Source organism: Nycticebus coucang, chromosome 9 (assembly GCF_027406575.1).
Source record: "Nycticebus coucang isolate mNycCou1 chromosome 9, mNycCou1.pri, whole genome shotgun sequence".
In the NCBI taxonomy this organism is placed as follows: domain Eukaryota; kingdom Metazoa; phylum Chordata; class Mammalia; order Primates; family Lorisidae; genus Nycticebus; species Nycticebus coucang.
Genome location: NC_069788.1, coordinates 134,874,361 through 134,889,042, shown reverse-complemented (window position 1 = coordinate 134,889,042; position 14,682 = coordinate 134,874,361). Strand labels below are relative to the sequence as shown.

The 14,682-nt window shown below is 36.0% G+C and overlaps 1 protein-coding gene across 1 annotated transcript in view; it reads right to left on the bottom strand.

Moving 5' to 3' along the window:
- The window catches only part of LOC128594814 (ankyrin repeat domain-containing protein 26-like), a 119,150-nt gene that overhangs the window by 1,257 nt on the left and 103,211 nt on the right, over nt 1-14,682 (bottom strand). The window contains exons 11-13 of the mRNA XM_053603665.1: nt 10,486-10,519; nt 9,891-10,032; nt 1,784-1,997 (exon numbers count right to left, since the gene is read on the bottom strand). Coding sequence (XP_053459640.1) covers nt 1,784-1,997; nt 9,891-10,032; nt 10,486-10,519 — 390 coding nt within the window. The remainder of the gene's footprint in view (nt 1-1,783; nt 1,998-9,890; nt 10,033-10,485; nt 10,520-14,682) is intronic.

Genomic DNA, 14,682 nt, shown 5'->3' with positions numbered 1-14,682 from the left:
ATTGAAATAAGATACTACTTGGATGCCAAGATTTATAATAAACAACTTTAGCTATAAATATCATAGTTAATTTTTAAGGCAAGATTTTGGTTTTTTTTTTTTTTTTTTTTGGCCGGGGCTGGGTTTGAACCCGCCATCTCCGGCATATGGGACCGGCGCCCTACCCGCTGAGCCACAGGCGCCGCCCGATTTTGGTTTGTTTTATAACAATAAGCATTGAATCAAAGAGACATCACAACTAATAGTGATGAAGTAAAATAATAAATGTGATGTTAACCAAAGATTAATTTACCTCCAGATTATTTCTAAGGGTCCCCAACTCCACATTTTGGGCTCTCAGTCTGTGTTCCAATTCTTCTTTTAGCGCAACTTCTTTTCTATGTTGCTCTATTTCTCTTGTTAACTTTTCCTTAATTTGTTCAAATGCTATAGAATCATTTTTTCTCATCTCTTCCATTTCTTTTAGTGTGAATCTGCAGTTAAATATACTTATCTTAAAATTCATTTTGTTAGCGAAAAGTTCATTTTGAGACCTGACTCTTCATCTAGTCATTGATTATCTAATAAAATGTCTGTTTTCTTGAATATTTGTTTTTTCTAGTTCTAAGGTTTTGAATATCTCACTTCATTTTCTCCCAAAAGACATGTACACATGAAAAGTAGATGTGAAAGAACATTCTCCTAATTGGTAAGTTTCTGTTAGTTTAGTTACTCTTGAAAAGGATATTGAAAATTTTCAAATGTATAAGTTGAAAATTACTTTTTTACATAGTCATAATTACTCCCAAACTGGGACAGATCATGGAGTGTAAACTAACCAAAATTTACCATTTATAAATAAGTTTATGAATTCACTGGAGGGAAATGTTCATCTCCACAAAACAACACAAGCATTCCTGAAAGTCACTGGCAGTGTAAGAGAACTCATTCCGATGTCTCTCACACAACATATAATTGCAGACTGCTAATTTTAATTTGCTACCCACGTGTTCTGTGTTTCTGTTTTGAGTGATAATTTCAAGGTACTTGTTGATGCTGGTATATATTATAAACAATTCTGAAATTCCTTTTGGGGAAAGACAAGGTCTAATATTTAATTAAACAATGAAGAATAATATATGTTTTCAACACAAAAGTTTAAATTAATTTTATCTGTGTAGGAGAGATGTTGAACAAGCGAATCAGTAGTCACTTTCCATTTTCCTTTTCATTCCCTGCATTATGAAAACAAACTATGTAATTTCCTTAAGAAACTTCTTCTGGGTTGAAAAAGGCCAATTGAAACTCTGTTGGTTGAGTTATAAATTTGCATAAACATTCCTGAGAACCATTTCAAAATATTGATCAAAGCCATTTTCATTAGATTACTTGAACCCAAGAATTCTATATTGAAGAATATGTTAAAGGCATATAATTTGAAAATTAAGACTTGTGTAAAAATGTTCATAACAGTATTAATTATAATACAAATATTTAAAATTCCAAATTCAATTTGTTAAATAAAAGGAGATTTCCCTAAGGTGAACTTCTAATATAGTTATTAGAATTATGATTTAAAAGAATATACATTTAATTATCAGTAATTGTAATTACAATTAAGAACTTATTTTATTATTTCCAAGAATTTTATACCACAGAAGACTAAGATGACTTCTCTCCTATTAAATACCAGATGATATGTCAGCAATGTCAAAAATTCTCCAATATATAAATAAATAAATATTTCAAATAAATAGTTCTAAATAAATAGTTCAAATGTTTCTTTAAAGCTAGGATTTCATACCTCAAACTGTGGAGTTTTTGCTCCCATTCACATCTTTGATGGTATAACTGTAAGTTTATTCCTTTCGTTTTAGATAGCTTCATTTTTAGAAAAATAATCATAGTTTCCAGTGCTTTGATATTATCTGTAAGTTTTTTATAATAATTTTTATTACGTTCTGCATGGCTCTTACAGGGAAGAGCTGTGTTTTGAATTTCCAATTGGTTAAAAGAATCTATATCAGTATAAAAAAAGAAAGAGAATACAGGAACAGTTTTTATATATAAAGGGCTTCACATTCTCACAGTCACTCACTCACACATTATACAGATATAACTCAGTGGGCACAGTGGCGGACATGTGATACTGAGCTCTGCAGACTAGACAGGACCTCTGCTCTTATTTAGCTTGAAGTAAAGTGAAAAAAAAAAAAAAGACAAAACAGTGACAATTATTAATTCAGATAGATTCTGTAAGAAAATTAGTCTGTTATGTAAGAGAATTTAATCTATACTGGGCCCAGGGAAGATTTCTCTGAGGAAGAGATGGCCATACTGACAAATGAAGGATGAGAAGCAAGCAGTAAAGTAAAGCAAGAATAAAAGCATGCTGGCCAGTCCATAGCATGTGCTGAAGTTCTACTGCAATCTCCTTCTAGCCAAGACAGAGGAACAGGTGTTAATTTTCCATCTTCCCCCTTACCCCCCCAAAAAAAAAACCCAGCCAAAACACATTAAACAGTTATTATTAAGACAGTAGAATTTAGGCAACAAAGACAAAGATCTTTGAAAAATAGAAAACAAGAGAAGGAAGCCTTGGGAATGCCCCAGATCCCTGTCTTAACAGAGTTTTCAGGAAAGCACACCTGGAGAAAAAAAATAAAAAAAAGAAAAAGCCTGACCTACACGCTACCAGACTCCCCTAATTGTTGTTGAGTAAGGACAGTCTGAAAAGACCAAAGCAGACAGTGATCACAGGATAGCAACTGAAGAGGAGAAAGCAGTATAGTGAAAGAATCCTGGAGATGTGTGGAGGTTCCCCTCTCAGGTATTTATCAGAATAGTCAACTGTGCATGTGTGCTAGGAATTATTTGAGACTAAGAGAAAAATTATCTAAACAACATCAAGGTAAACCAAGCCCGGTGCTCATATAGTGCCAGAAAGTGTCCATTCTCATAATGAAGGATGGAAAAACACAGACTGCATAAGATAATCATGAAATACATCTTGCCTCTTGCGTAGGGTATTATCTCAAATTATAAAAGCAACAGCAGAAAGGGACAAGCTGTTTTAAAGTAGTGCAACCCTATCCCTATGTAAATCTTAAGAAGATAAGTATAGACATGGAAGAAATTAAAAATTAAAAAAACCTGTACTGATAGACGTGTAAATTGTAATGTCAGAGAGGCAGACTACACCAGATAGGGAAAAAAAAAAAAAAAAAGATTAGATATCATGAAAGAAAATATTCACAAAACTGAGATATTTGTGATCTATGAGAAACCTTTGATGAAAAAATACTTCTAATTATCCAAAACTTCACAAAACCACCCAAAGGGAACTAGATGTCACTAGGTTCAACAAATACAGACATATCACAGATTTACTCACAGATTTATCCACCTAATGTATATACATATAATGTTAGAAGAAAAACAGAATATAAATATACAATACACATATAAAATAACATTGTAGATTGTTCTCTACTTCATAATAGTACCGTTCAACAGCATGCTGTGCATGTTGTTTTATTAATAATTCACAAACTTCTGTTACTTTTTATATTTCCATCAATGTACATCCTGTTTGTTACATATGAAAAGATTTCCTCTGCTATTCTAACAATTTTATTTTCATCTTTTAAGGCCTTAGACTGCTACATGAAGCCTTCATTGATTCCTGCTGTTTCGCCAGATAAATAGGCACCTCCATCCTCAGGGCTGCCTTAGTACTCTAGTGTCATCTCTACTGCAATGTTCCTACCTAAACTGTAAGTCGTTTCTTGCCATGTCTCTACCCTTTGCCCCTGGACTGTAAGCACAATATTTCAAAACTTCTGGAACACTCTTTATCTGTTTTACTGAATAATTATTGATGCTGTAGCTGGAAGGAATATAAATAAAACTGTCAAAAATGAGTTTTCCAGAGATCATGTCTGAGTTGACACTTAGATGAGCCAAATTAAAGGGCGTAGGGGCCAGGAAAGGATGAGAGCAGGAGAGGAAGCAGAAAGCGAGAGAGAAAAATTCCTGAAAAAACATATGTATATGTACTTGTCTACAGTAGAGGGATTGGTGAGCCAGGCATTCTAGAAGCTCAGGGATGCCAGCAAAAAATGCAGACAAGGAAGAGATAGCAGAAATCCTTCTATGAAATTTCATGTGCTTGGATATTAGTATTTCAAAGAGATATTAATTATCCCATTTTCACCGAAGTAAATCACTCTAAATTCTATATGGAAGATGAATTTCAGTAAAACACAAGTGAATGGCAGTAGATGAATTACAAGGAAATATTGGAAGATAAAGTCAATGTGGGCCTGAAATAAGTGAATGTTTCTTGGAAATATTTTGGATATCAAATATCAGTGCCCCATATAGGTTGGATGTTTTTACCAAATAAATAAACATATAAACCCTGGTTTTGTATTTTAATTGTTTCAATATTAATAAAAAACATAATAAATATCTGTGGATATGTCTACGTAATACAAAAGCCATTAGGAGTATCATAACAGCTTTCAAAGAGTTTGATGTTGCATTTATGTGATGGAATATTATAAAAAGCAAAATAAATTAAACCAAATATACTTGTGTCAATATGGATTGATCTCACAAATACTGAGCAAATAAAAGAAAGTCACAGAATGACATATGAAGCCTGACAATTAAGTTTACAAACTCACAACCGTGTGCTTATGTTGGTAGTACTGTACAAGCCCCTCATTAAGGTTTCACAACCTTGGTGTATAAGTGTCTCATAACTCTGTTTATGTTGACTGTCTTTCAGAATGGAGTTCATTATCAATGCTTTTACACTTTTGGTGGGAGTGAAAACTAATGCAGCCTCTTTGGAAAGAAGTATGGAGAATCCTCAAAGAACTCAAATCAGACCTTCCAGATATCCCACAATCCCATTACTAGGCATCTACCCTCATATTAATCTGAAATAATAAATAAAATAAGATGGCTCTAAAAGAAATGAAATCTTTAAAAAAATCTAAACTAAATGTTAACAAATAAAATTCAAAGATATATTAAAAGGATAATACCTTATAAACAAATGAGGTTTATCCTAGGAACACAGGGTTAATTTAACATTCAAAAATCCCTGTTATTCACCATATTACAAATCAAAAGTGAATTATAGGACCATCTCAGTAGACGGAGGCATGAGAAAAAATTTAATACTCATTCTTAATTTAAAAACACTCTCAGCAAACTAAGAATATAAAGGAACTTCTTCAGCATGACAAGGAGCACCTGTGATAAACTTTCAGCTAACAGATGTCATGGGGAGAACTGAATGCTTTCTCTCTAAGACCAGGAACAACACAGGAATGCTGCTTTCAGTGCTGTCATTCAGCATTGCACTGAACATTCTGGCCAGTACAGTGAGCCAGAAACAGGAATCAAAGGCATCCTAATTGGAAGGAAGAAGTAAAACGTGATCTTTATTTACAACCATGATCACATGCTAGGGTGAGTGAACTCCAACCTGTGAGCTAGCTTTGTTTTATGATAACGCAGATGTTCATTAATGTCTGTATTGACTGCTCTATGACTACTGTTATACAATAATGACAGAATTGATGAGCTACATCAGAGTTTGCTTTACAACAGGTTTAAAATATTTACAATCTTTTTTTATTTCTCAATAATTTTTTATTAAATCATAACTGTTTACATTAATGCATTTCTGGGGTACAATGTGCTGATTTTATATATAATTTGGAATGCTTACATCAAACTGTTTACTATAGCCTTCACCTCACTTACTTACTTATTGTGTTAAGACGTATTTATACTCTACTCTTAATAGATTTGACATGTACCCTTGAAATTACCTGCACCCCCAAATTACCTGACCCCTCCCCTCCCCTCACTCTCCTCTTTCCTCCTTCATTCTGGGCGATAGTTGTGTTTTATCTTTCATATGAAAGTGGGGGTGATTGCATATTGGTTTCTCAAAAGTACTGAGTACATTGGATACTTTTTCTTGCATTCTTGAGATACTTTACTAAGAAGAATATGTTCCAGCTCCATCCATGTAAACATAAAAGAGCTAATGTCTCCATGTTTTTTTAAGGCTGCATAACATTCCATGGTATACATATACCACAGTTCATTAATCCATTCATGGGCGGTTGGGCTTCATCCATGATTGGGCAATTATGCATTGGTTGCAATAAACATTCTGCAAATATCTTTGTTGTATAATGATTTTTGGTCATCTGGATATAGGAGAGGAATTGGAGGATCATATAGCAAGTCTACTTTTGGTTCCCTGTGTTCTCCAAACTTCTTTCCAAAAAGAATGTATTAGCTTGCATTCCCACCAGCAGTGCAGAAGTGTTCCCTTTTCTCCACATCCATGAAGAAAGTAGTTTGAGAAAGCAAAGCTTTGACAACATACAGTCCATTTAGAAAATCTCAATGAATCTATCAAAGAAGGTACTACAAGTCATAAATGAGTTGAGTAAGTTGATGATACAAAATCAACATATAGAAATCACCTGTATGTCCAAATACAATTAGCATTAAAATATAAAAGCAAAAATGTTTAAAATGTCATTTATAACAACATAAAATACAGATAAATGCAATAAAATAGGGAGGATGTATATACACCATAGCACAAAATGTTAGCTGAGAAAATTAAATATGACCTTCACAAATAAAGTAATGCACTTTATTCAGGAATGAAATAATTCATTATTGTTAAGAAGTCAATTATCTCCAAATTAACCTATAGAAGCATCATAAGCACAACCTAATTCCTAGTAGGCCAGTAAGTTGTTTTTTGTTTGTTTGTTTGCTTCTTTTTGTTTGTTTGTTCATTTTTGTAGAGACAGAGTCTCACATTGTTACCCTTGGTAGGGCAACAGCTCACAGCAACCTTCAACTCCAGGCCTTAGGTCAGTCTCTTATTTCAGCCTCCTGAGTACCTGAGACTACAGGCACCTGCCACAACTACTGGCTATTTTTTATTTGCAGTTTGGCCGGGGCCAGGCTGCAACCATCCTTTGAACACGCCACCATCGGTATATGGGGCTGGCGCCCTGCCCACTGAGCCACAAGCGCCACCCAGTAACTTGTTTTTAATTGACAAGCTATTCTAACATTTATGCACCAAAATAACCCTGAAAAATATAACCAAATTGAAGGGGTGCTTTTAGGAATTGTATGAACCCTTATTAACTAGAACAACATGAAACAGACACAGCTTGAGTGTCCCTTATCCAAAACGCTTGAGAGCAAAAGTGTTTCAGATCTTGAAACATACGTATACATAAAATAAGATCATCTTGGGGATGAAACCTAAATCTAAACACGAAATTACACCTAGGTTTTATATACATCTTGCAATAGTTTGAGAATAATTTTCTACAGGCTTTTGAATAATTTTGTGCATGAACAATGTTTGTGTACATGAGGTCAGGTATGGAATTTTCCACTTGTGGTATTATGTTGACACTCCAAAAGTTTCACATGTACAGCTTGGTGCCAATAGCACAGTGGTTATGGCGCTAGCCACTACACCGAGGGTGGCAGGTTCTAACCTGGCCCAGGCCAAGTAAATAACAGTGACAACAGCAACAATAATAGCCAGGCATTGTGGCAGGTGCTTGGAGTCCCAGCTACTTGGGAGGCTGAGGTACCTGAGAATTGCTTAAGCACAAGAGTTTGAGGTTGCTGTGAGTTGTAACGCTATGGCACTCTACTGAGCACAACATAGTGAGACTCTGTCTCAAAAAAAGGAATAAATAAAAAAATTAAAAAAAATTCAGATTTAGTAGCCTTTCATATTTCAGAGTTTTGGAATAGGGATGCTCAACTTGTATAATGGCAGCCAAACTTAAGATGGTTTGACTTAGAATTTTTCAACTTTTTGATGGACTTATTGGGGGCATTAAATGGATTTTTAATTATGATGGTTTTATCAGGACATAGCTGTATATTTGAGGAGCACCTATAGATTAGGGGAACACAACAGAACATCCAGAAACAGACCAGCATGTGTACAGACAACTTGTTTTCAACAAAGGTGCAACGTCAATGCACCAGAGCAACAATGGCTTTTTTGGCATATGAACAAACTGGAGTTCCACATCCCCAAATTGAACTGAAATCCATACCTCAAACCATGAACAAAGAGGAATTCAAGAAGGATTATAAGCTTAAATGTAACAACAAAAACTGTAAAACTTTTAGATGTATAGGAGAAGTTATTTGTGACCTTGCACTAGGTAGACCATTCTTAAATAGGACAAAACAAAAGCCATTATTAAACAAACAGATAAACCAGAATTCATTGGAATACTATTAAAAAATGAACACTGGGGTGTGGCCCCTGTGGCTCAGTGAGCAGGGTGCCGGCCCCATATACCAGGGTGGCGGGTTCAAAACCTGCCCCGGCCAAACTGCAACAAAAAAAAGCCGGGCGTTGTGGCGGGCGCCTGTAGTCCCAGCTACTTGGGAGGCTGAGGCAGGAGAATCGCCTAGGTCCAGGAGTTGGAGGTTGCTGTGAGCTGTGTGACGCCACGGCACTCTACCGAGGGCCATAAAGTGAAACTCTGTCTCTACAAAAAAAAAAAAAAAATGAACACTGGGAAACATTTTTTGGAACGTTTGGAAACATTCCTTGGAATGCAAACCAGGAAAGATTCCTTACAAAAAACAAAGCTAGTAAAGAAACTGTATCCAGAATATATAAAGAACTCTTAAAACTCAACAAAGAGAAGAACAGTCTAATTTTTTAAATGGCAAGAAATTTGCAAAGACAGCTCATTGAAGATGAACAGATGGCAAATATGCACATGGGCATGGGAGGATGCTCAACATTATGAGTCATTAGGATGCTGTGTATTGAAACCAAAATAGTATGCACAATGCATGCACATCAGAATGTCTAAAATTAAAAACAATGATATACTGAGTGTGAAGATGCAGAGAGAATGGAACTGTCATGGACTGCTGTCAGGAATGGAAAATGGTACAAATACTATGAATACTATGGAAAGTAATTTAGCAGGTTCTAAAATAAGGGAATGTAAAACGCCAGGAGGAGAGTGCTGTGGGTGATGAATATGTTAACTCTCTTATTATGGCCATGGGTTCACTTGTATATTTCAAAACTTATGATATTGCACATTTCTTCATATACTAATTACGCCTCTCTGAAGCCATTGAAAGCAGGAACAAACACCTAAGACAGTGGCTGAAACACACAAAGAAAGAACAGCCAGGCACAACTCTAGCAAGATAATGCTAGAGTTGAGATCTCTAATCTTATAATAAGGAGAAGTGGTAGATGTATTTTCAACAAGGATTTTTAACACGATGGGATCCTCATTTTTAAAAGTACAGTAGGCCCTCCATAGTTGACCACCTCCCTGCATTGACCACCTCAAGTTGACCACACATCCACCACACATACGTATCTGTACAGTAGGCCTAGTTCCTTATGTTGGCCATCTCCATGTGTTGACCAGTTCGTTATTGTCCCTTGAGTGGTCAACTCACAGAGGATTGATGATATATATATATAATGGTTGCAGAGTAGAGCATGGCCTCAGGAGATGGGGTTGTGAGGAAAGCAGTTCTAAGGTTACCCTAGCATTCCGAGTGGGAGATAATGGCAACCTGATCTTGGGAAAGTGTAAGAGAGAAGTAGGGTCAGCAACACACGTGGGTGCCATTTACGCTGAGAGAAGTACAGTGGGATTCTCAGAACTCTTTGACTGAGTTCATAACATAATGTAGTTCTCATTCTACATGAACATAAAGCCATTTCTGAGATTAATGTTACCATAATACATGTGTGCTCTATGGTGCAGTGCTAAGCAATGCATATGCTACTGTAGGACACATAAAAAGGTCTTACACTCATGCACTGGTCCTACCTTTATAGTGCTTTCCATGTTGTTTAGCAAGAAATGTCAAATTCTTATAATTAACAGAAGGCAACTCATAATCCTCTGAGTCTCCCTCAGATGAACAGGTTAAGTCATCATGGTCATCCATAGTGTGTATTTGTTTTTTCACCTATAAAATAAAGAACAGTGCTTCAAAATGTCCCCCAAATGTTTTCAGCATAGTCTAAATGTACAGAAGTGATAGTTATCCATTTTCTTTTCTTTTCTTGCTTTTTTAATAAGTTATTTGTACATAGATCATAAACACATTTATGCCATTTTGGGATTCAATGTGTTGATTATTTGTACCACTTTACTTCTTTTATGTTTACATGGATGGAGCTGGAAAATACTCTTCTTCGTAAAGTATCTCAGGAATGAAAAAAATTATTCATTTTTTATATGAGTAAAACCACAGATATTTTGTAAAGTACTGATGTGTGCTAAAAGGATGACACTTTTACCTATGGCTATGGTTCCTTAATCAGTTTTTAAAGGAAATGTCTTTATAGCAAACGACTCTATTTTTACTTTAACTTTATATTTTCAAATAATGACATATTTAATGATTTTTTAATAATACCTTGTTCTTGTTCTTAGATGTTCTCTTTGTAGGCCTAAAAACACAAATAATTCCTTTTAGCAAATAGGAAATATTCAAAATGCAAAATATCTAAAACAATTGCTGTTTAATAAAATATCTGCATTTGTCATTTATTTCTCCTACTTATAGAGTTTTTAGGGTTTTTAATACATAATGTAAAATCAATCATTTTCTACAAGAGGGATTGAAGTATAAACAGTAACATTAAGAGACAAAGAAAACATACTACATAACATCCTAACAAAGAATTACATTTAGATCAAGCCTTCTGAAAAGAGAAAGGACAATCATACTTCTTGCATTATTTGATAGAAATATACCAGGTGTTTGTCACTCTCCTTTTTAATAAATATGGTAATTTACAGGCACTAATACTTATTTTTATTTGCATTATCTTTCTAACATACTTATATGAGGGAAATTCTTTTTTTAATAATGTTAAATGTTTGTAATAATGTTAATAATGTTAAATTCAAGGCCAGAAGCTGTGGCTCACACCTGTAATCCCAGCACTCTGGGAAGCAGAGGCAGTGAACTGCCTGAACTCATGAGTACAAGACTAGCCTGAGCGAGAGTGAGACACTGTCACTAAAAATAGCCAGGCATTGTGGTCGGGGCCTGTAGTCCCAGCTACTTGGGAAGTTGACCAAGAGAATCGCGTAAGCCTAATAGTTGGAGGTTGCTGTGAGCTGTGACACCATAGCATTCTACCAAGTGTTACAAAGTGAGACTCTGTCTTAAAAAAAGAATAATAATAATAATGTTTTTCATCTGTACTTTCACAACTTACTATGTAATTACTATGTAGTATTTAAAGCACTGTATATGTATTTAATTAATGTGAATCCTTACAGAGCTCTGTGATGTAGCTACCCTTTTACAGATGTTATCATCCTGTATCGTTTTATAAAGGAGGAGACTAGGCTCAGAACACCAAGTAATTTGCCCAAGCACATACAGATGGTCAGTAGAGACCACACATTCAAACCCCAGAATTCTGGCTCCAACACATGAGCTTCATAGCCTGTTGTGAAAATCAAATTTATTGTCAACTGCTCTTAAATGATAGGATAGTAGATAAATCAATATAATCATTCTTTTTATGGCCATAATTATAAAGAAAATTTTCTAAATCTCACATATTTTTTAAAAACTAAAAGCCTTCATATCGTTGTATCTAGGCAATTAGAGAAACCTACTTTCAACAAGTTCAAAACTTATTTTTCTAAAGAAAATTCCTCATCAGCACTAAATTATCTATTCCACTGTTTATTCGTGTATTCAACAAATACTTATTGAGTATACAATACACGTCCATGACACTATTGGTACAAAGAAACGTGGTTTTCAAGCTTTATAAATTTATGATACAAAAAAGTGTTATCTGAGATAAACTGTCAATCATTTATTTTTCTATTGTACATAATCAAAATCTTCCCTTGTCTAGGCTATAAAGGTAATACCTTTGATAATTTAGAGTATCTCATAAAATCACAATGCTGCTATTGTTAATGTCATTATACTATGTATATTTTTATCTCCATGTAACACTAGAACTTCATTGAGATAAAGGAGTGTATAACCAAGAGGTACAGAAACACATCTCTCGGTTTACCTGCCAGTTTGGGGCCAAAAATTTCTGTGAAAGCTGTAATGTTGCCACAATACTATAGTGAGAACAGGGAAGACAATATTCTGGTTTTCCACTTAAACATCAATGTTAAATTTGGTGTCAAGCCCACACAACTGAACCATCTGTGCATGGGTTTTTGCTGGTGTCAGTCAGAAACAAAGGCAATCCGGAGTCCATCTTTGGCCTTTCCATAGCCACATGAAGAAAAAAAGATTGAGGCAAATGACGTTAGGGTTATTTGAGGCTATTTAGAAATTTGGCGTGTTCTCCTCTTGGTAACAAAATTTCTCCTCTGATATTTGGACCAGAGTTTTCTTTTAGCATTCCCTCCCTTTTTTTTAGAGGCCATGATTAATGCAGTGCTTGTGTGGGAGTCTGTCCCCACAGGGACACTTGAAAAACTTTTTCATGCCATTGAGCCAGTGGAGGTCGTGCTGCTCACTGACACAGGTCTCCAGCACATGGAGATGTGTGTAGGTGCCCATCTTGCATGTCACGACCAGACAATTCACTTCTCTGAAGTTTCTCATCTTTTCTTCCATTTGTTCTTTTTTCACCAGTGCCTCAAAATAGCATTTATGCAGCTCAGCCTCAGCCTCTTTCAGGACACCTGTGCACTTTGACTTTACTTTTAGAATTTCCTGAAATTACTCAGATACCAGTCAGGCAAACTGCTCTCTCCTTTTCTTCATGGCAGGCTCCAGTTCATCCTCAGCTTGGGAAGAAAACATGGTGTTCTTTTCTACACATTTCATCACTCCCACGGTATACTGGGAATCCTTTTGTATCATTTTGAGGCTAATTTGTTGTGTTTCTGTAAGAAGCTGGCCTTTGCTCATAATTTGGTGATAGCAGCCAAGTTTTTTTGTTTCTGCTAAAGCACTCAGTTTTGGTTTTGGTGGTTGTGACTCATCAGAAAAGAGAATGTCATTTCCTTTTGAGATGCCACACCCAATCTTGGGCATCCACCTGGTCAGGCTGCCTTCCACCCTGGGGAAATCAGTCCCCATCCATGAAGATTGGGCATTGGGCTATTAAGATGAGGATGGCAGAGCCAGGCTCTTGACTTCATTTCAGCCTTGGAGGAATTGTCTCCAAAAAGCTTCTGATTTCCTTTCCCTCATCTACAACATTTGCTGCTTCTGTTGTTTTAAGAGGTCCGATGCCAATACAGACTGCATGGCAGGTTTGGGTCTTCCCATGATCCCTGTAGTCATGGCCTTGACTAAATGCTACAGGCTTCTGGCTTCACTCAGTGGCAGATCCCTCAATTCTTTGAACTCCACAGAGCAAGACAAGCTCTTCTGGGGGCATTCTGAGTATTTGTTTTGTTTCCTGAATGATCAAGTCTGCACCTATGACAACCATATTGCTCAGAGTGGTTTGAATCATCTTCGTAGGCACAACAGCTGCTACAACTGAGGCCACATAGGACGCGGAAGAAACTCCTTAGTCGTAAAAACCATCTTGACATAGCCATTCTTCAAGGCTGGTGACTTTGCAGACAAACTTCTTTGGAATTTATCCTCTGGATAAGGTGGACTTTAGGTCAGCCTGTTGTGCACTGAGTTTCCAGTACTGAGCCTGGATGTGACACTCAAGTATTCAGAGTTTCACAAATTAACCATCTGTGCATGAGGTTCTCCATTCTTTTTCTTTGCTTTATAGGTTTCAAGATCAAGAGCTTCACCCATAATTAAGAGATTCTGGGGATGATCCATAGCTAAGGACACCTTCTCTGAGCCATCCTTGGGCTTCACGGGTGAGCATTGAGCAATCCTATAAAAGAACCTTGTTCTAACTTCAATTTTACTATTTATTCATTTATGTATTTATTTTATTTATTTTTATTGTTTGAAATTTATTAAGGGTACAAAGAATTAGGTTACACTGATTGAAGTTGTTAGGTAAACTCCCTCTTGTAATTGTGTTCCACCCCCAAGAGGTGTGCCATACACTGTGACCCCTTACCATACTGACTCCGCCCCTCTCCGCATTCCTCATTTCCCTACCCCCCACCTTCTATTAGACCACTTACAGCCTTCTTATTAGAATTGAGTACATTGCATTCTTTCTTCTCCACTCTTCTGATGCTTTATGAAGAGAAATGTGTTCCACCTCCATACAGGTTAGTAAAAAAGATGTAAAATCTCCATCTTTTTTAATGACACAATAGTATTTCATGGCATACAGAAACTACAGCTTGTTAATCCATTCCTCAGTTGATGGGCATTTAGGTTTTTTCCACAGTTTGGCAATTGTAAATTGAGCTGCAAATGTCCAGTGCAAATGTTTAGTACAATTTTTTTTTCCATGTGGCTAGATGCCTCATTAAGGAAATGCAGGACTAAATGGGAGGGCTAGTTTGAGTTCTTAGAGGATTCTCCATACTTCCTTCCAAAAAGGTTGTACTGGTTTTCAGTACCACCAGCACTGTAAAAGTGTTCCCTTCTCTCCATATCCACACCAGCATCTGCAGATTTAAGACTTTGTGATGTGTGCTATTCTCATTGGGGTTAGGTGGTATCTCAGGGTAGTTATGA